The sequence below is a fragment of the Diadema antillarum genome, unplaced genomic scaffold, assembly GCF_040938485.1.
Source record: "Diadema antillarum isolate AM-2024a unplaced genomic scaffold, OU_Dant_1.0 scf00000033, whole genome shotgun sequence".
Classification (NCBI taxonomy): Eukaryota; Metazoa; Echinodermata; class Echinoidea; order Diadematoida; family Diadematidae; genus Diadema; species Diadema antillarum.
In genome coordinates, this window is record NW_027270922.1 from 1,930,557 (window position 1) to 1,956,520 (window position 25,964).

Consider the following 25,964-nt stretch of genomic DNA (forward strand, 5'->3'; position numbering starts at 1 on the left):
GATGACAAACTCGTCGGACTTTGCGCGAGAAGCTTTCACCCTGAAGATCAGAGAGCACATCAAAAATAAGCTGAGTGTGAAAAGACACCATGTGGCATTGCTCATGTGGACATACCTGCAACGGTCAATGTTGCACTGCGAGAGGTCACCTCCCGTGGAATGTATTCGTTGCTGGCCACACAAAAGTAGCTGCCCTCATCTTCCTTGCTGACCGACAAGATGAACAGGTCCCCTTCAGCTATGAATGACCAGAGGACAAAATAAAAAGAAGAAACAATTGAAATAGATAAATTGATACTTTTACAGAATCAAGGCTGACACTTTTCCATAACCATACTTTGGTTTATGGTGGAGCAACAAGTAAAAATCCAGAAATATTTGGCAGATTTCTGCCTGTTTATTTCCTTTTCAAAAATACCTTGGAAAAAGAACATTATCTTGAAATTGCAAAGTACAATGGTATAATTGCTATTTGCTTCTTTGCCGGAAATTCATATGAATAAGTGATAATTCATAAAGATCGTTTTAAAATCAGTTGACTGCGATGAAGAGACATTGTATTGTACCCGAACATGGATACAAATTTATGTAGATTGGATCAAAGATAATATGTTCGTCATGAAATCAAACCCTCTTCCATTTCCAAACTTACTATGTCAAAACCATTAAACAGATCAATTGCAAAAAAGACCTTCATGTTGAGAAAGACATGTTTTGAATGAAAGTGACAGCATGTCATGTTTTGTTTAAGAGTGCTAAATACAAAAGTGTACATTTCAATGCCACAAGGGACTGAAAATTAAGAAGTTGATAAAACAAGCTTTCAAAGTTAATAATAGGAGATGATAAAAAGTTGAGAATGATAATGCAGAGCATGACATTATATGTGTTACTATTTAAAGATGGCATCTTGTTTGTTAAATTAACTAGTAAGAGGGAATGTCTAATTTTAGGATCACAAGCAAGCTTTTGAGGAGAATTTACCCACAATAGACAGCTGCTCTGAATGACAGAAGCATATCATAGAAAGAGATCAGGAAAATTTTTGAACAAAATGAAAGAAGTGTTCAGGAGGTCTTGTCGGGGGCAGTTATCTTGACGTAGCCTGCTTGGTCACATGAACGTGACTTGAATACTTGTGAAGAAATCCTTCAATGTTGTTGTTTTCTCTCTTTTTTTTAGGGGGGGGGGAGGTTTGAATTATATGTTACAGGTTTGTTGAAGGAAGTCACTATCCCTTTGTTGTGGAGGAAGTGAAATATTGCTGATTTATTTTCAGCAATGTCATGAAGCCAAACCAAGATGTGCTGTATCAAAATAAACTAAATATTGGAAATGATGATGTTTCACATCACACACTGTCAATACTGCAGTTCTGTGATCAAGATAACTTTCACTGACATGAATGTTCACAAACATCGTCTAACTTTTCTGATTCTGTTGAAACTTTCATTACTCTGTTGTTCATCTTTCTTTGCAAATATCAAGTTACCACATAATATATCCTTATCATATCATCCCTTGGGATACGATTTTCAAAATTATTTCATTATGTCTTTGGTGAAAATACAGGCTGGAGTTCATTCGCATGGGAGAGCCACTAAGTGGAAGCAGACCAATCTCCCCAAAACCCTGCTTTGAGAAATAATACAATCACAGTACAAGAGACTGCAATATCACACTTCTTCTTTATCCCCCCCCCCCTTTCCTGATGATCCACTGAATTTATACCAGCATCCTGTTTGTCCTACCTTTGGCGACATTAATCACAAAGTTTGCTCCTTTGTGACCCGCTTTATCCATGATTCTAGGGGGCTTTCCCCATATCATCCCTTTTGTCACTACCCCCTCCCCCCCCCCCCTCCCCGTGCATTGTTTACATTTTTATGTCACTCTCATTTTAATTCTGCCCCTCCCATTTCTCCCTCTCTTTCAATATTTCTCTCTCTCTCATTCATGCCTAAACAATTTCCTGCTAATTATTCTTCAGAAAAAAACACAACAGTTTCTCACAAAACTATGCTAGTGATTAATTAACAACTGCCTCCTGAATTTTTGTTTCCATTCCTCTCCATTCTGAAATCTCTCTGTAGTTCCAAATGTTCTATTCGCTGTTTTTTTTTTAATGTACACTCAGGAAAAAAAGAAAGTAATCACTTTTTTGAGTTCATTATTTTCATAGAAGATTTTGATGAAAATCAATGTATTATATACCATAAAAGGTAATTTAATTGGCTATCGAACTAGCAGGTCAATATAAAGCGAAACTTTACGCATGAGTGAACACAGAAAATTCTTCAGTTCCCTCATTTATTTTTTGCCTTTATTGATATTTTGGGCTTCAAGGATACAGATATCATAGTTATGTTTGGTTTTTTTTGCAACTGAATTCATGTTTTTTATTGTGTTAGATTCGTCTTTTGTTCTTATTGTTTCATGGAAGAGCATTTACGCATGAATGACAACTTGTTCATTTGTGCAATTTTTACTTTTGTGCCTTGGAAGAGAAAAACAAAGGTGTTCACCCATGTGTACAGTTTCCCTGTTTAATGACTTACCAAGTTGATAGCCAATTAAATTACCTTTCATATGGTATATAAATATATTAACATTTAGCCAAAAATTCTATGAGAAATATAAACTTGAAAAAGTGTTTACTTGCTTTTTTTGCTGAGTGTATAAATAAGTTTTTATCACATACACTTTTCTCCAAAAGTACTAATGGCATGCTGTTTGAAACCACCTCCAATGACCTCTCACATTAGTCCCAAATGCGGCCAAGATATGTCATTGCAGGATACTTTGGAACACACAATAGGAATGACATAAAATTCATGTGAACGGATAAAGAAATCTAAATGTTCATAAATGCAGGAAATTGTTAGATAGATAAATGACAGTCCCCGATAAGAATTTTAATTCTTTGTTGTCGCAAATATCTCTGTATACCTCATTATGCGCAAATTTGGCTGAAAATCAGTGATGTATATTATATTTATGTGTGCACCTGTAGTGTTTTTGTTCTTTTTTTTTAGAGTTGGGAATAAATGCAAAGAGCTATTCAAGATGATTTGAGAAACTTCTCTACAGAGAGTGAGAAAACTTCTGCTGGCTCCGAGAAGAGTGATTTGCAGTTTTTTGACCAACGGCAACAGTTTATTTCGTGACTTTGCATTGCACTCTGAACAGGGAAGTGAAATATATTACTCAACATTAAAGAAATGTAAAAATATTTTACAGAGTCATATAACATCACTTCACCATACACCTGGGTCAAAAGGTGGAAATCTCTAGGCATTGAGGATGGCGTCTTTCGGACACGAGCGCGAGACCTGAGATTTTATCGAGGAGAAGTTCCTTCTGTTGTGGAGGGGGGAGGGGCACATAGTACAGCTACATGATTAATATTTCCTCTTTTGGGTTGAGAAGAGCTAGCGAGGTAGAGAAGAAAGGGTTGCCGAGGAAGAAGAATCAATTGAAAAAGCCAAACTTGGTGGGTCAACTTTGACAGGCTCAGTTGTTTGTGCAAAACAAGAGTGTGTGTCTAGTAGTGAGGCATGCGCTATGTCAGGCTTTGCAAGCCTTTTGGGTGACTCATGCATTGATGAGGTGGGTGTGAGAGAAGTTTGGAAAACATCCTTTCTACTCTTAGGCTCCAAAATAGCAGGCTAGTTTTGGACAGAGTTCTCTAAAAAATGTAAACATTATCAAATAGAAGTGTGACATGTGTCTTGAAATGTTTGGAATATGAGTGATGAGAAGTCTTGACAATATAGCAAACAGATTGAGAAAAATGAAGTAAATTATGACACCTGCCGTAAGCAACATGAATTTTTTTTTATAGATAGGATGGGAACATTTGACTCCTACACCCTTATTACTAGTATGCTGCAAATATCCTCATACAGCATAAATTGGAGAGCATCAAGAAACATTGGTTTTTCCCGTAAACAAAGACACTTAAGCGAGGCACAGTCGCGGATGAGAGATCGGCCTCGATTGGAGCGAACTTTCCAGCCAGTGCTCTCGACGGACGGACGCCGCTGCTTGGATTTCGTTCCGCCGTTTCCGAGAACTGGGTCACGGATTGTTCCTCTTCCCCCTATGTGCTGATAAGCAGCTCTGAGTAATGCCACCCGTGGCTTGGTGGTTTCGATATGACCTTAACCCCCTGTCTCCCAGGGACAGTAATCCCTATCGTCTAAGTACACAGCATACCCAATCCCTGTAAGCAGAGGGTGAACTTAAAGCAGCACATTACTCTCTTATGGTTAAGGGTTGTGAGCCACATACTCAGCTACAAAGTATAAATAGCTGCAATTATCATGAAGTTTGATCTTGATGGTCTAAGAATCAATTTAAATTGCAACCAAGTTCCTGCATTGCAAGAGTAAATAAAAAAAAATCTCCTTTGCCACATCATAGCCCCATCCATCATCCCCCCCACCAAGAAATAATAACAACTAGAAAAGCACTCTGAGAGCGCAGACCTCCACCAAGCAGCTACTTTCCACTGATGATCTTGCTTTTCCCTAAGAGATTTTCTCCTCACTGGGGAAAAGCTCTTTGGGCTCTTCCATTGAAATCAGTGATATCCACCGATAGGTATACATACTGAAAATAGAAGCCTTTGTTACGTCATAAAATTTCAGATGCGCGGCACGCCTCGCCCTAGCAGAAAGTGGAGCACGCACTTTAGTGTGCGTTTGAAAACCTTAAATACGCGCAGCCTGAACTCCCGAGTTCTTTGACCCTACCTGCCAAAATATCAAAAATCCTTCATAAATTCCCCAAAAATTCTCGGATCACTACCAAAAGTCAATCGTTTGTTACTTGTGTCATTCTCAACCTTTCCTGCAAGTTTCATCCAAATCCGTTCACTACTTTTTGAGTTATTTTGCACACGGACAAACTAACTAACAAACGAACGAACGAACACACAAACCAACGGTAACGAAAACATAACCTCCTCCCTTGGCGGAGGTAATACAACAATAGAAGACAGTGTTGCTTGGCTTATTCAAACTGAGAAATCATGTGACACATTGTATTTGTACACTTACAGAATATTTTTCAAGAGAAGTACAATGACAGTTTATATCATATTTTCAAAGCACATCATTATCATATCTCTTTCACACAGGTCTGTGATTACACCATCGTTTATTGAAAGTATGTGAAACATTAAAAACTCCATGACTTTCTTATGGCAGGTCGGATTCTGATGAAACTTTCATAAGCCGTTCTATTTTGTATGATTTTGATTTTACTCTATTCATTACAGTTACCTTATATGAACATGGATTGGAGTAGGATTGTACTTACTGCCCTCACTGCCCCTTTGTTTGCCCATCAACTGGCACGCATATCCTGGCGTGATCTCTTCGAAGACTGGCACAGATGTCTGCAAACTTAACGTCAATGAACAGAACTTGCCTAATCCCCCAAATCCCTTTTGTGTCACCATCTATGGCCTTGCAGTTGGACTGAGGCACATTGTTACACACACCTGATTCATTGATTGGGCTTGCTCATATACAACTCTTGACAAGTTTGGATGGATTAATACTAAATGCTGACGAAAAAGCTTGGCAAGTTTAATAAGCTACTGTGACCAGGCACGTAAGGGGTTAAGTTAATCAACTGATGAGGAAGAATTCAGTGAAAGGTATGATATCCCTCAATCTATCATATCTGTGGGTTTTTGTTTCTGTTTTTGTTTTTTATTTTGGTGAGTTTTGTGTTTGTTTTTTTGTTTTGTTTTGTTTTTTGTTTTGTTTTGTTTTGTTTTGTTTTGTTTTGTTTTGTTTTGTTTTGTTTTTGTTTTTGTTTTTGTTTTTTGTTTTTTGTTTTTTTGTTTTTTTTTTGGGGGGGGGGCATTTCTTGCGTTACTAAATGCCCAAAGCATAAAGATACTAAAGAAGGGAATCAGAAAGAAATGAAAACAGAAAAAAAAAACTGATGAAATTTATTGCCTCAGGCAAAACTTAACCTGGTCAGAACACAAAAAATTAGGTTATTAGGTTGAGTGCATCAGAAAGCCAAACTGCGAGTCATTTTCCCCTTGTGCGCACGTGCCTGTTCGACACACGCAAAGTCAGACAATATTCCCAAATACCAACTTTGGCTAACAACACTGTTTGCTGGGGCAAGTTTTTCCTGCACTTACCTGTATCAAATTACAGAACCAGAAGTTATCGAGAGAGATGACAGCTGATATGAATATCGGAAGTTTGAAACACGTGTTTCACTATTCCTGTTCGAAAACGGCAACCTGCAGCCATGTGTAAACTGTTCTTTCACGTACAAATGAAATCTCTGGACATCCCTCCAAGGACATTTTATCTCCCCTTAGATCATAATCGACCATTCCATGATGAGAAACTATTTAATACAGTATGCCAACTTAGCATATATGCTAGAACGAAAGAAATCCATGTTCCAAGGACAGAACAAAGAACTCGCAATTATAATCTGAGAAAAAAACACTGCCATTTGACATCTACAATTTAATAAAAATATGAAAATACATGTGTAGTTCGGAGCCAGAAATCTCTTTTATTCAACTTGTAGCAATCTGTAACAATAAAGATAGTATTACATACTACGTATGGAGAAATGCTTTTTTGTTTTTGTTTTGTTTTTCAGTAAAAGGGAGCTAGTCTGTTGTGCACCATTCTTTGCTGACAGAAGACACTTACAATCTGCACCAATCTGAGATCACTTATAATTCCTTGTAGTGCAAATTTCTCTTAAAGAACATCATTTACATGTATACATGTATCTCTTTAACCTCTAGGCAAATTAAGTCTTGATTTTACACTTTTTGTTGAATTCATATTGTGTGTCATGAAGAAATCATTGACAAGCTTAAAAAAGATAGAGACGTTAGAAAAATTTGTAAAACATTTACAGATTTCAAGATCTGCTTGCGTTTTGGTATCGTAAAACAGCTGTTCTTCGCAATATACAATAGTATTGAAAGTTATTGGACCTCACACATACAGCTTTTGACATAATGACAAGATGTTTTACCCAGTGCGTCCCCCATGACCCATAGCACATGGGTATCTGGCCATCTGCCCATGGGGTGGTTTTTATTAAAGCATAGCAAGGGTCTCTGCGAGTGACAAATTGCACTGTTCAAAGAGGCAATCCTGGGTATATATATGACCATATTACTGTCATTATTTGGGTCAAGTCCATTACGCATTATCCTCATGGTCAGATTTGATGGAAAGGATTACATTTGGCCTTGAGTATGAAGGTCACATATTTTTGCTTGGCCAAAAAACCTAAACTTTCAGTCACACTAAGTCACGTTTTTGGAATTTCCTGACAACTGAAATATATGTACTTTAGAACAGAGACAAGAATAGATGAATGGAGGATATATTTGTAGACCTCGACACGCACAAATTTCATATCATACCACTATGAAAAATTATAAAGGAAGTTCGGGGGAAAAAAAAGAAGAGAAAAGGTTAACATCTAAACAGCTCCACTCGGTTTACTTATAGCTCTTAAATTGGAGGATGAAATGTTGTATATCCTGTTGAATTTCCTCAGGCCCCGGGGGTTAATTCTCGCTCCCTTTCCTTCCCTCCGCGTAGCTCTGTCCTTTCCTGCCTCGCGCTCCGCTAACATACCCTCGCACTCACGGATGCAATTAATTACGGTGATAGCAGGGGAAAAACTGAAGAAGACAGGAAAACTAAAACATGAACTGTAACACGTGAGTGCAAGCAGGCAGGACAATTAAAACAACACTAAATTTACTTCTGTATAAAGACCAAATTCTAGTGTTGATTTTTTTCCCCCTCCCACTTATATCTATGGAACTCAATAATTCCTCATTTACATCACAGAGAAATATGATGCTAGAGAGATGTGAACAGCAAGTCCCCAATTGACCTGTGCAAAATCTTCAATATGTTTTCTCCTATTTATAATGAGGTCAAAAGGAAAAACTTGTATACTAGATATAAAGATGTATAAAAGAAGTAGAGGTGTGTCACTTTAACCTGGTGTTGACGATGCTTAGGGAAGAGGTGTGGTAGTTGCTAAATTATTGACAAAAAGCATGATGTCTTACAATATTCTGTTGTATTAGAAGTTGTGCTAGAAGTGGAAAAGTCAAAACTACCAGCTAGTGTAGTTGTTGAGATGTTTTCATTTTTCACAACAAATACATCAAGAAAGATAAGCTGAACTGGGGTATGAAAACTTCGAGACTTTGAAAAGATAATGAATATTTTCAAAAGGCATGATTGAGGAGAGCAATTTAGTTTGCATTAATTCTACTAAATGTGATATACCATCCATAATAGGGATGTTTGCAGACCTGGACACACAATGTGACAAATCAGGAATTATCAGGTACCTACATGTAGTACATACAGGTGTAGGTGTTGCACACGACCCATATACCTTGAGGGATCAGGAATTATCAGGAGGGGGTTGATTGGGGAATCTGGGCTATACCCCAACATCCGAGGCATCACGGGGTTGCCTCCTCTCCATCAACCCCCTCCCCTCCCCCTCCCCCTCCCCCTCCCCCCCCCCCCAGGAAATCATTCTCACCTCACCACCTCGAGCTGCCCTAATGAACTTCCGACACTTTAGGCGTGTCTTCATCAGCCCGAAGTTTCAAAATAGCGCGCTATCTTGCGGTTACCAAACTAGTCCGATGTCAAAATAACGCGCTATCTGTGTAGTGAAGACACAGATAGCGCGCTATTTGATCGGGAAAATTTCCCCAAAAATCTTGGTCTAGTTCGTCAACTAGAGCGCTAATTCGTGAAATAGCGCGCTATCTTGGGTGCGTCTCCATCAGCCCGAAATTTTCTCGATCCCTCCACGCTTCTGGTTAGCCAGCTGGCAATGGAAAGCGCATGTACAAGCAGCTAGTGATTGTGTATAGTACATTACACGCACGGTGTATTCAAGGATCACATGTGTGTACTATAGGCCTACTGTTGTTGTCATCTTTAAAACCAGGGAGGTGATTTCTCTCACCTCCCTATTAAAACTCAGTGCGTGCATGCTAGCTGTTTTTTTGTAAACTTCTTCTTCTGGTCCACTCTACCTTAGCTGAAGATTCTTGCAGATTGTGTGCATTTTGGATTTGTTTAAACATTGGAATTCTTTAATTTCATATAAGATGCCTCACTGGACAGAAGAAAGAGTAGCGCTTTTAATATCCCTTTGGAGAGAATTTGCTGTACTGCTCACCTCCCTGGTTGTAGAATCGTACATACGGTGACATAGGAGATTTTGAGCGGGGAAATCCACTTTCGAACCGCGAGCCAGGCAGAGTAACATTGCAAAGTGCGCATGCGTCAATTTTCGGACTAATTTCCCGAAGCAGGCTGTTCGAGCTGATGAAGACGCACATTCGCTGTATCGGGCTATTTTCTAAGACCGCAAAATGTCCCGCTAGTTTGAACTTCGGGCTGATGAAGACACGCCTTTTTTGAAATTTGGATTGTTATCCAGTGAGGATCTCCCTGCAGGTACATTCTTGATGCTCTTCTTTTTTTCTTTTTTTTTCCTCGTGCCCCCCTCAACCTCCTTCTCTGCCTTAGGTTCCACTTTAGTTGTTTTGTTTTTTTTTTTGCTGTTTTTTTTTTTGTGGGGGGTGGTCCATTCATTGTTTCACGTCTGCAATATTTTTGATAATGGCTATATCTTCATTTCACATCATTTTCATTTCATTTCTATGCTAAATGCTATCAATTTGTCTAATATCCCCAAGTATACAACTTAGAAATATATCTTGTTTTACCCCTCTCCACTATCTTCCTCCCCGCTCTCTTTTAGAGCAATCTTTCTCTCCAACTCAAATGTTCTCTCTCTCACATACACACACATTAAATGTTAAAACCTACCTAACTTTGACTGCACTTACATTCATCACGAAACTTTGAATTCTGACATCCAATGGTTGATATAAAGTTTGGTGACAGACATACTATGTACTGCTTTTATATTTGACTATATTCTTTATGCATTTCAATCAACTTATTGCTATGTATGCAAGTACGAAATTGTTTGTACTGGTCTTCCCACACTTTGTGTGTCAGCAAATATTTTAGTGGTAGCAGTAACTAGCCTCTGTACTACCAGAAGCGCACAATCTGCACTTGAGATGACAGAAACGTGCAGCGACATCATATACCACTGCAAATGTGTGTATACGTGGAAGCAATACGTGTTAAGTATCTTTTTAAACCTATATTCGGTCTATCAGCCACAAAACCCAAACATATTTGAACAGGTATTGGCATTCCTTGTGGTAGGACTGTAGAGAAAACGAGACATACAATTTGAAACCTGTTTGGGTAGCGACAAAGATAAAAATAGGTTAATCAGCTATATTGCGCTCATCTTCGGCAACTTATCCAATCACCGTGCTTGTGCTGGCTAGCTGCATCACACAGTGAATCTGGAGTCAGGTGCGCCCGTATCACACGGCATCAAGGCGGTGTGCGTGCTCCATGTGAAACCAACGGGGTAAGGCAGGCCATTTTATCTGTTCTCGACATGCTGCAATTAATTTGATTTAATTCTCCGCTGAAGTGTCATCCACAATTTCTAAAACCACAGTTACTGCACACACACACACAGAACCATCAGCTAACAGCATATCACGGCAATCCTACATTTGGTTTAAAAAAAAAAAAAAAAACCTTCCCACTTGGGACAAGTTATTAGATTACTGTATTTCCTAAAATACTTGATTTCGAGGAAATCTCTCCTCCTGGTCTGAATTAGAAGCTGGTAGCGTGTCTGCTCTCATGTGATTTCATCTTGGTGTGCCACATAGACAGATTTATGTTCAGCAGGTCTAATACTCTGATGGTATAACGTAACATGATTGCTACTTGGGGAATTCTGTGCAAAGCCATATACTCGGCATTACTGATTACACAGATAAAAAGACACACTCACCACCTAAGACCAAATTTTCAAGCAATAAGTGGTTATTCCATACATATTGTAATTAATTGCATTTTGTCTATGCTTTTACAGTGTACAGTTTAAAGCAGCCATACGATGAAATATTACCACTTTATGAAATTACATCATTATTCCCTCTAGCTGTCTCAGCGATACAAACTGCATTTCTCAAACAAGTAGAAGTCCTAAATGCCTTCAAATTGTACAACTGTACCAGAGGAGGAACTCAGGTCACTCATAGAGTTCATGCCCTATTTTCAAACATCTCACTCCAAAGAGGGGATGAAATTAGCTACCCCCCATGGGTGCTGGGTCAGGGGTGCAGCCATAGCACCACGGACACGCACCAGTGCACAACACCCTGCCCTCCACCCTTGACTGGGAGGGTGCCTATGCCGGGCGTTACGGCAAGGCGTCAGTCCATTTCCCCATCGACTGGGACGGGGAAGCGCGCTATCCAGGCGTAGCGCAAATATTTACGATTTGGGGGCTCCTCGTCTTAATTGGGTTTTCCCCTCGGCTTAAAATGTGCTAGGAGGCACAGCCAGATGATAAGATAGCAATGGTGCAAACTCACTTAGGGGCTATTCCCCCAAGGTGTCTAAAAGCGGAGAAAACACGGCTGGAGTCTGAATGGTGAAATGAAGTCTATTTCCAGAGAGCACTCTCTAGTCGTCGCTTGTCTGACCTTCCTTCCATCAACTTCCAACATTTTAACCAACGTTGAATCCGCCGGCATCTCCGTCTGTCTTGTCATTGGTTAGAAAGTCCTCTCTTTGACCCCTTCTCTTCGAGTCAAACACAAACACACATTCTTATTATGTCCTTTCCCTCCTCCTCTCCTTCATTTCTTCCTTCTCTCTATCATCCTATCCATCTATCTTCTCTCTCTGATCTCTTTTCTTGCCATTCTTTACATACATGTATATCAGGGCTCGACACCGACCTTTTTTTTTCTATCTGGTGGGCCATTTGAGCCACGATCAAAAATCTTGAAAATCTGAAATTTTGGTGGCCCGGAGAAGATATGTGGTGGCTTGATACAAAACCAAACGTAACAATCCATTTTGAATCACAATTACCCAATTGAGCCACCGAAAGATAACCTTTTCTGAAATTTGGTGGCCCAACAGCAATTTTCAGTGGTCTTGGGCCACCACTAATGTTGAGCCCTATTTATATATTCCTTCTGAATTCACTGAACAATTCAAACTCCTGCAACTTTCCCCATCTAATTCTCGGTCAAAAATAACATACTGCAAGAAATGGATTTTCATTCTCAATGATTCTGTTCCCCTTTTTGGCTTATTATTGTGTGTGAGCAAATGCAACTCTGCATAACTTACTCAGCTCTCACACACTAACAATACGAGGTCGTCATACAGTCACACTTCATAAGTTCTGAAGTCATATCTATTGCTCACCGGCCTAACCACTTCCTCTAGGGAGTTTTATCTATATATTTCACTTTGTGTACTATGTGCATGGAGTATAAAGTGATGTTCAGAGGGAGGCGATGGGGTAAGGGGGATAGGAAAGTGGATGGGTTGGGGGTGGGGAGGGGGATGGGAATCTGACATCCCTTCTCCCAGGGTATAACGTAAAATTTGCAATTTCTCGCTCAGAAGGCACACAGTTCTTGCCCTCAATTTCCCTTTCCACCTGCCTGTCTTCTATCAGCTGATACCATAATCTGGGCATTCAGGTAGAATTTCCGTAAAAATTTGTTGGATCTCCATTTTATCCTACTCTATCTCCCTTTCTTTTTAATTATTTAGTCTCCTTGTCCTCCTCTGGGTAGTATAATCCTTGGAACCTTTTGTCTCCTGACGCCTGCCTGTCTCTGAAGTTTGCATGTAAACTGTTATCAAGGTCTCATATCCCCAATTTATTTCAAAGGTGTAAAAACTTTGTCCTGAACTCTCCCTCACCCCTCCTCCCCCCATCCCAGGTTTCTTATGGTGCATTTATTTTCTATGACTGTGCTCCCTATCATAGCAAATCTAATTTCCCTATTTTTACTCTGCATCTACCACTTGTAACTGCTTCAAAGCGTACAACGAAAAAATGAGCCAAAAAAATGGGATTCCATTTTCTTTGTGTTTTTCATTTACATTATATACACTGTATCTTTCTAGGCAATTTCCCTCTGTTTGCATTTCTTGAAAGTTTGTAAGTTGGTTGTTGTTTTTTTAAATGTCTTTTTGTCTTCTCTCTGACAAAGTCTTTTCTGGGTCAAGCAGATTCCTTTTACACTTTGTTTGTGACTCTTACTCTTACATATGATAGTGGTTATTTATTCAATTTTTGGTCTATTCATCATTCTATCTATCCACCCAGATATCTATCTATCTATCTATCTATCTACCTATCTATCTGTCTATTTATCTATTCATCTATCTATCTATATACCAATCTATTGTACCTACTTACTTCCCTACCTACCTTCTTACTTACTTATCTATTAAAGATCTATCTATCTGTTTTATCTATCTATCAACGTATCTATCTATATCTCTGTACCAATCACATCCTGATAAACTATGATATCATTCTCTCTTCTTTTCTCTAAACACACCCCTGGGAATGTTGGTGGTCAGGAGAGATAACTAAGGCTGGTGAGATTTGACAACTTCCCATGACAGTCTCCAGTGTCCTTGAGTGGACGGTCTGCTGTGGGCTTAGCCTCCCAATCAGCCGGTTATTTTTTTTTTTCCTTTCCAACAAAACATTGAATTAATAGCAATGTTTTCAAACCATCACATGCATCAAACTAGAGACAAACAATGTCAGATTGAAAGCAGGTACAAATTTGTATTTGATATTCAAGATATATGACTTTGAGAATTAAAATGCCATGGAGATACTACTATCAAGATGAAGGTAAAGAAATAGGTTGTATGTAAAGTATCAGTGGTATTTATATTATTGTTTCCAAATACATATGTGTAAATGCATGCAAGCATTTCTGGTTTTACAGTACTGTAAAAGTGGATATTTTCGCGTGACTAATTTTTCACCCTTGGCCCGGTAAGAAGAGTTTCGCGTGTTTTTAACTCCGCGGAATCAAGACATCACTCACAGTAACATATGGTGAGCAAAAATATTCGCATGCTTTTATTTTCTTGCTAGTTTTTGGTGCACGAAATGCGCGAAAATTACAACACTGCGAAAATTTCCACTTTTACAGTATCTGGGCTATACAGGATTTTTGCATTGATAACACCAAATATGATTAAACCGTCTATTAATGCTACTTCAAGGTCTTAAAATATAACATCTTAGCTCTATCTTGCAGAAAACCCCATTCAATTTGGTTAAGCGGTCACAGAGAAATGTGGATTGTTGTAAAGCATGTCATGAGTCTGATTCTTCCAAGTTTAGCACTTGGATGCTCTTGGAACTGCATATTAATGTGTTATTAACACAATAGACAGAACTTGGAGGGAAGGGATTCCTGACATGCTCTACAAAAATTCTCATTTCTCTTTGACCACTGAAGCAAATTGAATGGGGTTTTCTGTAAGATGTGGGCAATGAGTTATAGTTTCATACCCTGAAATTGTGTTTAGATTGATTCACTAATCTTTAAAGTTATCATTGCAGAGGGTACCATTGTAATTTTTTTTTTTTCGGACATACAACGTATGGCATAGTACGATAGTCTCGGTTGACATGACTCTAATGCAGAAAAAGGGATGGTATTTATAAATTCAGACCGTTCCAAGTGCTACAGCTTTTTTGAGGCAGAACAGAACATCAAACAATATGGTTCACGCTCGGCTTGTCTAGTCCTAAACTCAGCATCATCATCTCTTTCAATAGCAATGAAAAGATCAGGAAGCTAAAAATCATCTTCAACCCATTGAAGACGAATCCCGAGAATGTACTCCAGCAAGTGTCTACGGGAAATGCGTGTTGTCGCAAAATCAGTCCTCCTCAACAGGTTAATGTGCATGTGGACTATGATAGATGAAAAAAGTGCATTTGTTCCACCATATATATGTGCCGAAAGTCACACCTATAAGCCAAGTAGGTGTGCACAGTACTTGAATCTAGCTACATTTGTAGCAAGGCGTTTTGAACCAATCTCTCTCAAATTAGAATTTTTTTTGGGTAAATTTCTCTCATAGTAAGTCTCTGATTTAGGGTAGATATAATGTACTCACAACCTGTTAAATCTAATCTTATTTTTCCAATGCTGGATATATGGTAAAATGCAGAGTTTTGCATTTAATGATGATCAGATGATTACATATCTGCAGCAAAATTCTCCAATAACTTGATGTGATAAGCATGGATGAGATGGGCATTGGTTCGGGGAAAGATTGTGACAAGGGTTCCAGGACATTTGCTCCTGCGACAATTGCTCCAATGAAATATCAGCACACTTAAAGCCAAACATAAATTCTACCCACAAACATAACCCTAAATAGCCCTAATCCTAATCCTCACATCAAACTAAACCTAAAACCCTATCACAACCCGAAACCTAACCCAAAGTTCTTGGAGAAAATAAGACCGGAGCAACTGTCATGGGAGAAAATGTTGTGTCACATAGACAAGATGATAAGAAAGAAGAGAGAAGATGATGGCAAAAGAGGGCGGGGTAGAGACAGAGGATGACAGAGCTTCATTAAAATAAAAACCTGCAGCACTGACTTACACGTCACTACAGCAGCGCTCGGGTGGGGGGCGAAGACCTGATGGTTCTTATACCAGGTGACGTTGGCAGGAGGTCTGCTGGCCGGTGGGCTACAGGCCAGGGTAACCGGCCGACCCTGGAGCTCCTCGACGTCAGACGGCTCGGTGACAAAGTTCCAGTCCATACCTGGCAATTGGACGAGAGGGAAACATAGATCGTAAGCCATGACAGGTGTCTCGGGGTAAGAGTTTAGATGATGTCATTTCAGGCAATCATCAGGTTAAATCAAATAGTGTAATGCTTGCATCTGTCAAATTTCAAAGCAAGGTCTTATTGTGCATGTATGTACATTCTGCAGGATTTCATTCTTGAGGCATTACACTGCCTTTAATGTTTACATGTCCTAGGTACCACTTCTCTCATTTGACTAATGCATGCCAGCCTCTAATACGCCGAATATTTCACAAGGTTGTTATTTTCACAAATTTAGCGCTATTTGCGAATTTAAAAACATGCAAAAATATTGAACTCTGATCCCGACATGAATGTGACGTGTACGGATACATTTCTCTGTTCAGTACTGTACTCCACAATCGAAAATTTGACCACATGCAAAACTGTTGGAAAGTCATGATTCACGTAAAATTATCCTTGCTGAATATATGGCGTATCAACTCTTACGGGATTCTGTCATTCTCAGAAGTCCAGAAGGACATTAAGTCTTTTTTAAAAGTTCGACATAAATCACTGGAATATTTTAATTGACAGCTCAAACTACATTTGAATAGATGATTGAGAAAGCACCTATGTAATGGCTTTACAGATTATTGCTCATCTCTTCATGAGTGTATGTCTCATGACAGGTTGATATTAATCATACAGTCACATTAAAATATGCTATCAAGCCAAAAATATCACTGAAGAGGCAATATTAAAGTCATGGCTAATTCTAAATAAAGTGAGAGCAACCTGAGTCAACCCGGACCTTGAAGAAACCTACATACATCTCACTTTCCCCCTCTTCCTTCCCTGTTCTTTTCATCTCTCATCTATCTTCTCTTTTTTTTTTTTTTTGAAAGCAAATCTAGCAAAGGAACAAGAGCAAAAATGCACTGCATATACCAGCTATTCATGATTTGCAGCAAACTTACAAGGAAAGGATTAAAAACAGAATATGATGGAAAGCTAACGTCATTATCAAACAATAATCAGTGATGATGATGATGATGAAACAGCATTTATATACAGTACCGTAGCGCCACTAATCTGTAGTAACATTCAAAGGCGCCCAGCTCCCACAATGTGTCACACATCACAAACAAGGTTGCTGGAAAAAAGGTCTTCAATTCAGATTTGAAGGTATTGGGGTTGTCACAATTCCGAAGTGGGATGGTAGAGAGTTCCAAAGATATGGCGCAACAGAAGAGAATACGCCACATATTTTGCAAGTACATTTTATTTTTCTAATTGCGACTCATAAGGCAATTGAGCAAGCGGTTGAATTTAGGATTGAGGACCACAAACAACCAAATAAAAAGTACGAATTATCTGTTTCAGGAGAATAGTGATAATCCACCTTTGAAATGATAATACTGTGCATCTGTGTCATGGGAGGGTACATTTTCATGAGTTGTTAATTGCAAATATCAGTTAACTTGCAAAAATAAACACAGCACAAAGTGTAGCGTGCATGCAGTAATTTCTCATCTTGAGAAATACACTTACAAATTTCACAACAAGAAAACATAAAATGCACTTCTTGTTATTGAAAACTTGCCAAAGACATCACATTTTTCTACGAAAAACAAATTGAGAACCCACAAAATACCCACAAAAAAAAATGTGCCTGAGAAAAGAACATTCAAAAGCAGATAACTAGAGCAGGAGCTCAAAATATCCACAGATGGGGAAATGCAAAGGAATTACAAGCAAGGAAATTGACACTGGCACAGCCAACTTGTCCAACAGAACATGGGAGTGCAACCATACACTTTCTACTAAATATCAAAATAATAGGCAATTTGCTTTTTTGGCATCGTGAGTATCAACATGAACATTTACGCATTACAGAGTGTAACTCATTCAATTAGCAGCTAATGATTACCCAGATAAATATAAAGATCCGACAGCAGTATCCCAAATTAACTTGGCAACATTGAGTTGGTGGTTTGGTCTCTATCCATATTCTATTCTGAATCAGCGATCAATCTCTTATCAGAATGTGAAGTAGTTCCTTCAGCCCTTTCGTAAAGTAAAGCAAATATAGCATTGGGCTTTAATGCAACCGTTCCATGACATTTGCCCCTGTGACAATTGCTCCCATGAAATATCTGCACGCTAAGCCAAATATATATTCTTCCCACAAACATAACCCTAATCCTAATCCTAATCCTTACATCAAACTAAACCTCAAACCCTATCACAACCCTAACCCTGACTCTAAGTCCTTGGAGGAAATAAGACTAGAGCAATTGTCCCAGGAGCAAATGCCATGTCACCAATGCAACCCACAAGTGTGTTTCTTGCCTCTCTGATGCATCATTTTCTATGCATTAGAAAAGTCACAGAAAGCTGACTTATTACAGGTTTGAATTTGAATTTTATTGCAAATTAATTCAAAATTCATATACTTCCAAAATATGTCTAGTACATAAACAGTATTAACACAAAAGCTAAAGGCATAAAGTTTAGCTTGCAATTTTGAAACTATGAATGTAAACACACATATAGTATTGAAAATTCAAATCAGCTTGAAAAGTCTTCAATTGTTAGAGCACTAGTGCTTTACATAATGTGCATGGTGACACTTGCTGGGCATTCTCATTTTAAGGTTGGAATAAGTGCCAGAAAATCAACTTTGAAAATTAGAAAATTAAACCTTAAAATTTAGCATATGATATCTTCTTCTCTTGTGATTAAGAATGAATTGCATTAATATCTTTTCCAGGAAACCTCTGAGTCACTTTTTAAAGTGGTGCACATATGCTTGAAAGTATCCACTCAAGTACAGCCCTACATGTCTGCTATATTCACAAGTACGCATAAGATTCAAGAAGTATGCTCGACACATATGTGTGTGTGTGTGTGTGTGTGTGTGTGTGTGTGTGTGTGTGTGTGTGCGTGCTTGAGAACTTTTAAAAGTGAACTGACCTATCCCATTAGAGACAGGAACTGAATTGATGGACCTACAAAAGGGAAATTACTGTCTCTAGTTTCCTATTTTGCTGGCCATGTGACATTATTGTCTGCATGGCCATGGGTATAGACAGGAAAGGGCAAATCTATTAAAGAACTAGAGAGGGGCCGTCAAAGGCGGCAGACCCACGCCTAAGTACAAAGTCGGGGTAAACATAATGTGCATTCGGTCATCTACCAGAATTCGGCCACTTAATTGCCAGTGTGCTTTATCACCAGCCAGTGAGTTCTACCAAAGATCGTACACTGAAGTGTACGATCTTTGGTTCTACAGTCACATCACACGCAAATCACATCATTACACATACGGTATTAACACTCATTCACGTACAGTAAAGTCCTTAAGTCTCCTCCAAAAATCCATCGAAAATCCCAAATTCCACCGTCAAAAGTGCAGAATCGGAACTTTTCCAAGCGCGCGCGAATTAAGTCCAGTTTTAAGAGTATTGTCTACGCGACGGGTCGCGGAAAAAGCGCTAAAAATCGAGAAATACGCCGTTTTCTTGCGGGATATTTTGATTATAGCAAGCCGAGAGTGTGATGATATCAAAGGTCGTATGAGTGTACGATCTTTGATGGTATCCACAAAAGCAAAAAAGAAAAACAAAATTTACGTACCCCCTAGGCAATTACCCCTATGATTAGTGTCTACGGGAATTATTCAATGCAAGGGTTGAATGCAAATGTCTACTGCACCAGTATTCGGCCACCAACGAGCGCCGCAACGTCCCCGGTGCAATTTTGCACCAACAGTGTAGAGCGCGATGCATTTTCAGCGGCCTTGCACACGCATTGACATTGAGCACGCATATCGTGCAGTGTGACTGCGACCGAGCAAAATGCTCCTCCAACGAAAAAAACAATCAATGTTAATTTGAAAAATCATCAAATATCAAAGGTCGTATGAGTGTACGATCTTTGATGGTATCCACAAAAGCAAAAAAGAAAAACAAAATTTACGTACCCCCTAGGCAATTACCCCTATGATTAGTGTCTACGGGAATTATTCAATGCAAGGGTTGAATGCAAATGTCTACTGCACCAGTATTCGGCCACCAACGAGCGCCGCAACGTCCCCGGTGCAATTTTGCACCAACAGTGTAGAGCGCGATGCATTTTCAGCGGCCTTGCACACGCATTGATATTGAGCACGCATATCGTGCAGTGTGACTGCGACCGAGCAAAATGCTCCTCCAACGAAAAAAACAATGTTAATTTGAAAAATCATCAAAATACGGGCCAGTTTGTGATGACGGAGAACGAACTTTCATAAATCTAGAAGGACATAGTCCCTCAAATAGGCCTAAACGTAAATTTCGGAATTCTTACGAACATTTGAGCAGCGAAGTCGGATCGTTGGGGAGTTTATGTGTTCGTATGGTAGCGGAAAATCGCAAAGTGAGAAACGGGAAATTTTCGGAATGGTCACTATACCATGGGGTCAAAACTTCAAGGTCACACAGAATTTGCAAGGGTCAACCGATTATCACCAAAATCTAATCGATTCTTTCCTGTCATTATCCAAACATTCCCTGAACATTTCGTGCAAATCCGTTTACCCGTTCTCTTGTTATCTTGTACACAAACAAACAAACAAACAAACAAACAAACAAAAAAACAAAAAAAAAACAAACAAACAAACAAACAAACAAACATACGGAACCCTTTACATAACCCCCTGCCGATTTTCATCGGCGTGGGTAATAAACTGAGGACTGGTAAATCTGAATTCTTCCATTATGGGCAACTTTTTATTACCCCTACAATAACTCTCCCTTCCTCCCCATTATCCACATTTAAACTTTTCTTTTGAAAACCAGCCCAACCCAGCCGGTCCCCAACCCCTTCTAATCATTTATCCATTCCCACTCCTCACCCACCCTCATTCTACCTACCCTTCCCATCATTCCCTTGACCCATTTACCCGCTCTCTGCCTGAAGAAATGAAGTGAAGTGACACCGAACAGAAAGATTAAGACACTTTCCAGATATATGTACTCACTTGCCACAGTCAGGGTGGCGCTGCTGGTGGACACCGACCCCAGCCGACTGGTTCCTGTGCAGACATAGCTAGCCTCATCATCCAGGCTCACGGATAAAAAGTACAGCGAGCCGCTAGACAGCACGGCGGCATTGGAGGAGTTGCTGAAGTCTGAGGGCACCCCATCAATGAGCCAGGTGATGGTCGGGGCGGGGTCACCGAGAATGACGCAGGGGAAGGTCGCTGGTTGGCCCACAGGAATGGTTTGACTGGAAGGTCCGGTACTGATGTACGGGGCCCCTGGGTTTGCTGTAGGAATGATATATCAGGCAAAAACAACTATAGACAACAGACCTAACTTATTCCATACACTGCATTTCTTGACTGAATTCATGGAACCACTTTAATGTAATGGAGTAGTTTGTGGACAATGCAACGAACAAAATTACTTATGGTGGATTCAAGAAATGATTAAAGAAGTTTCAAAATCTGGGTATAAGTGAAAAATGAAACCAACAACATTCCTCAGATCAGGGTCTCGTATCACGTGTTCAATAAAATAAGCCAATGGAATTTCATCAATATCAATCTTACAGGTGATTGCAGCTTAAATACTACGAGTCTGTATGTTACTGTATACGCTGTTATTTTCACGTACAGATATTTTGCGAATGACAAGGCCACTGGCATTTTCGTGAGATGTTGTTTTTGCGAATTGATGCCGACGCTTAAGTTAATGCACTATTAACAGGGCACGTACATGGAGACATTTTCGCGTGTTGTTAAATTCGCGATCCAACTGTGATTCGCGAAATTCGCGAAAATTAAATCCTCGCGAAAATAACAGCTTTTTATACAGTATCCCTAACAGTATGGCAAACATTTTCAAGCTGTTCAAAGTTTTGATGTAAGCAGTTATTATTCCAATCATTGAACAGCATCAATGGTATGATACTTTGACTTCTGAAACCACGTTGAAAAAAAAAAAGTCATTTTCTGAATTTATAGAACAATTGCTTTTAAACGACTTCTCCAGGGAAGAGGAGATTGCAGGATAAAGTGAAGAAATATGAATTATGCTGTACTACTGCAGTGGGCAGTAGGCCAGATGGAGATTAACTGAGTGTGTGACCATAGGACAATAAGGTGGCTCAGCCCATAGGGCAGTAAGGTGGCTCAGTCCATGGTGCATCTACCTTGCAACCAAATGACTTGGGACTGAGTCCAACTGATACCCCTTTCAGGTAATCGTGGTTCAATTATCTGCATCCAAATAATGCGGATGAAGTAATCAAAATCGCATTCATATATCCCATGAAGTGCGCACTACTTTTACGAGCGCCTGTTCATATAACGGTGCGATGCGAAAGACGGGAGTATTTATCATGGTTACTGCGCACTCCTCTATAATGACGTAATGTTTCCGGTGATATATGCTCATGTGTATGCACAGCTCTCGCTCAAGCTCAGCAATCAGCGGTTGTGCGGGAAATCGAGTGACCTTTGACCGAACTGTGGAATGTTAGTGCGCATAAGTCGTAAAACGCGTTCATGTATTCTCGATCAACTCCTCATGCTGCAATAATGCGCATAATAGCAGCATCAAAATAATGCGCACTTTTTTACTCCTCTCCCGTTCATGTAATCAAAATTTTACGACTTATTGCTCCTATTATCCGCATCCACGATTACCAGAAAGGGGTATTAGTCGAGCTGCGCAATGTAACAATGCAATCATATAATCCGCTCTGGTAAAAGGTCAAAATACATTAACTCTTGTGTGCCTTGAGTGCTAATTAGCATAAAGAAACACATTGGCCCAAATTCACAAAGGTGGTACAAATGAAACCATGGTTTAAACCATGGACAAAAACCATGGAGCGCCAAGTGTCGCACGGAATATTTCATCACGAAATTGGTCATTTTGTCGACAAAATGACCGTTTTGTTAACAAAATTATCATTTCGTGGACGAAATGTTAATTTAGTTTCAAAATGTTGTCATTTCGTTACAAAATAATCATTTCATCGACAAAATGACTGATTTCATAACGAAATATTCCATGCGACACTTGGCGCTCCATGGTTTTTGTCCATGGTTTTTGTCCATGGGTTTAATAAACCATGGTTTTATTTGTACCACCATCGTGAATTCGGGCCATAGTGTTACACTATCCAAAGTCTCTGATACAGAAGGGCTTAAATGGAGGACCCATGTGTAAGGGAGTCATGACTCATGCACGTTAAAGATCCCACGTCAGTTTACTGGGCAAGTAAAAACAGACTTAACCCTACAAAACTGGACAATCTCCAAAACGATAGATTATCAAGCACTACTGACGTATCAAAAATGATCAATCATCAGCTCTGGTAATGCATCTGTCCAGCACGGCTTCACTGAGCAGCAAAGGGTGAGCCATTTCCCTGGTTGCTGACTCTCTCTTCAAACACATTAATCATGATTGATAAGGAGGGACTGGTGGGGAATGCGCAGCACGCAGGTATTCACACACAGCTGTCCAATTTCTACATTTCTGATTCCCCTTGAAAAACCACCAAAAGTGACATGGACTCCTATCCCTCCCACTATTCCCAGCTCAGATCACCTTTAATCCAGACTTGATCCCCCCTGCAAGAACTGGAAAGTCAGACCCTCCGAAAATAGGTCCTAACTAGACACAATATCTGCTGTGTAGCACTCAATATTCCATCCATCCCCTCAAGTGTATGACAAACTCTTAATCAGAATCACTGGGGACCACGTACTGATGGAAAATGTTATTTACAGGTATCAATTTTCATGACTCTTACCCCTCTCTCTCTCTCAAACCCTATCTTTCTCCATGTTAGTCAATGATTCAAAATAGCAACTTTAACATTCCCCTCGTATGACTAGATTTAATTGTGCTCGCTCTTTAACCATTATAGCTACACAGCGTTTACTTTGAATATGACTCACAATAATGTAACATAATATCGAAATATGCACTGTGTCCATGACTTCGCCAAAAATATCTACCTGTAGACATATCATGGACACCATCTTAATGTACCTGTCTGTAAACTGACATGCGGTTAGGAATTATCGTTTTACTAGTACTTCACTTTTTGTCTCTCTTAGTGTTGATGCTATAAATGCGATTATACCATTCTTATCTTGCAATATCGGCATGAGCCACTGCAACAATTTAATGCAGCCACGGCTGATTGGCTGCCGGCTTAGCGTTGCCAGGCAACAAACATCACTGCATGAGTCGCCAATGAGGCAGGATGATCACTTACAAGAGCCTTTGTGCTCTTGTTTTAAAACTTTTTTCCGTTTGTTCAAAGCTACTTTCCTCTATTCAGCAGACTACTACAGGTTAGGAGAGGACTGAATCTCCCCACGTAATGAAAGTTTTCTGCTTTCTTTTATAACAACAGTCCCCTCTTCCAAGCTAATCTGATCCCATCAGCAGTACAAAAATACACTCTCAAGTTTGGCCACTCACCGTTGACAGTGAGTAATCCAGGGGCGCTCCTCGTGGGGTGGTTCGGTAGGAGTGGGTTGGTCACCACGCACCGGTACAGCCCGGCGTGGGACACCGTCACCGCATTGATCTGCAGGGTTCCAGACACCTTCAAGGAATTCTGATCCCCAAACTGGGATGAGTAGATCGACATGTCCATCTCCCCCTGTGGCAGGCAAGTTGAAGAGAGGACAAAAAGTTTGCCAACTACTTAACACTTTCAGCTGAATTTCAATCAGGGCTCCTGCACCTTCTTAAAATACATTTCATTCATTTCATTCATTCATTCAATTATTTTTCATTTCCAACAAAAACATGTAAATATATTACAAAAATTGAATACAGTGCATAAATTTCATCATACAAAGTAAAGGATAAATTTACAGAAAACTTGTAGGTATAGGAAAATGTTGGAAATGGGGAGGAATGCTAAAAAGCTGAGCTTGTAGGCTGCATTCCCCCCACACGTAATACAAGAAATTTGTATATATAAATCTTTGAAAATATTCTCAAAACCTTCCAATGACTTTTAAATCATAAAGCTCTTACATACATCTCATATTCAATACCTTTCTTTCAGGAAAGGTCATATAAACTTGGGAATGTAGCATTCAAAATCCAACACTTTACATTCAATGCATAAAATTCAGACAAGTGATTTGAGAAGTCGTATAAAGGTGGAGATTTCAGATGGGTGTAAAATTAGATAACATTCTCATACATGTATTTTAAGTAAAATTAAAACTAATGTCAGATAAGGCTTTCACTGCCATGTTTCTTTGAAATGAAGTCTATTTCCTAAAGTTAACTACACCTAGGACATAATTTCTTTGGACAGGGTGTCCACTTTTAAAAGTGCTGCAGGCCCTAAAGCCTATATTTGCTTACATCACGGAGTGGCTGGCCGTCCTTCTCCCAAGAGACGCTGGCGAGGGGCAGACTGTCCCCTGTGATGCACTGGAAGTAGGCCGGTGTCTCTTGCCTGTCTATAACGGTCAGGTTAGTGGGCTGGTAGAACACCTCCTCCAGATCTGTAGGGGGAGAGACAGGACAGACAGAGGGTGAGATATTGGGGAGAGATTGAGGGAGAGAACGAGAGGGACGGGGTGGGAGGAAGCTGTGAAAGGATCAAATCCTGCATATACGGTATTAGCATTTATTGCTGGCAATTAATATATCTTGCATAATACAAAAAACATCTCTTGCTGAGTATTTAAGCAATGTTAATACTCTTTTCAACATCAAACTTGCTCACAATCATGATCACAATCATTTGTTATGCCCATATTCATTTTTCCAGCCAAAGATGTAAACTTAAAATCTACAGTGTACATACAGTTTGTATTTACAGGAAAGTTCCTTTATAATGCTACATTGTACTTACGTTGTATTCATGTAAAGGGGAAGTATGTGGATTGAGTGAATGCAGCAATATTAGAAGAATGATATCAGTAAAACATTTCCCTTAAACTTTCACTAGCTGATGTGTCTTTCTAATACTGCTATTCACTCAATCCATTGTATATTTGGGGAAACTTCCCCTTCAACACAACCATCGTGGTCATAACTCAAGCAGTAGAATTCAACAGCACTGCAGTGGCCAAATAGCTATGATGTTTGCAGCTCTGACAGCTGTTGCAAATCTCGCACTGCAATCAAAAGCTTACTGACAA

The 25,964-nt window shown here is 39.5% G+C and overlaps 1 protein-coding gene across 1 annotated transcript in view; it reads right to left on the minus strand.

The window, feature by feature from the left end:
• LOC139742804 (contactin-2-like) overlaps window positions 1-25,964 on the minus strand; it is a 116,596-nt gene that overhangs the window by 57,485 nt on the left and 33,147 nt on the right. The window contains exons 4-8 of the mRNA XM_071653321.1: window positions 25,180-25,322; window positions 24,274-24,457; window positions 20,805-21,092; window positions 15,629-15,793; window positions 116-238 (exon numbers count right to left, since the gene is read on the minus strand). Coding sequence (XP_071509422.1) covers window positions 116-238; window positions 15,629-15,793; window positions 20,805-21,092; window positions 24,274-24,457; window positions 25,180-25,322 — 903 coding nt within the window. The remainder of the gene's footprint in view (window positions 1-115; window positions 239-15,628; window positions 15,794-20,804; window positions 21,093-24,273; window positions 24,458-25,179; window positions 25,323-25,964) is intronic.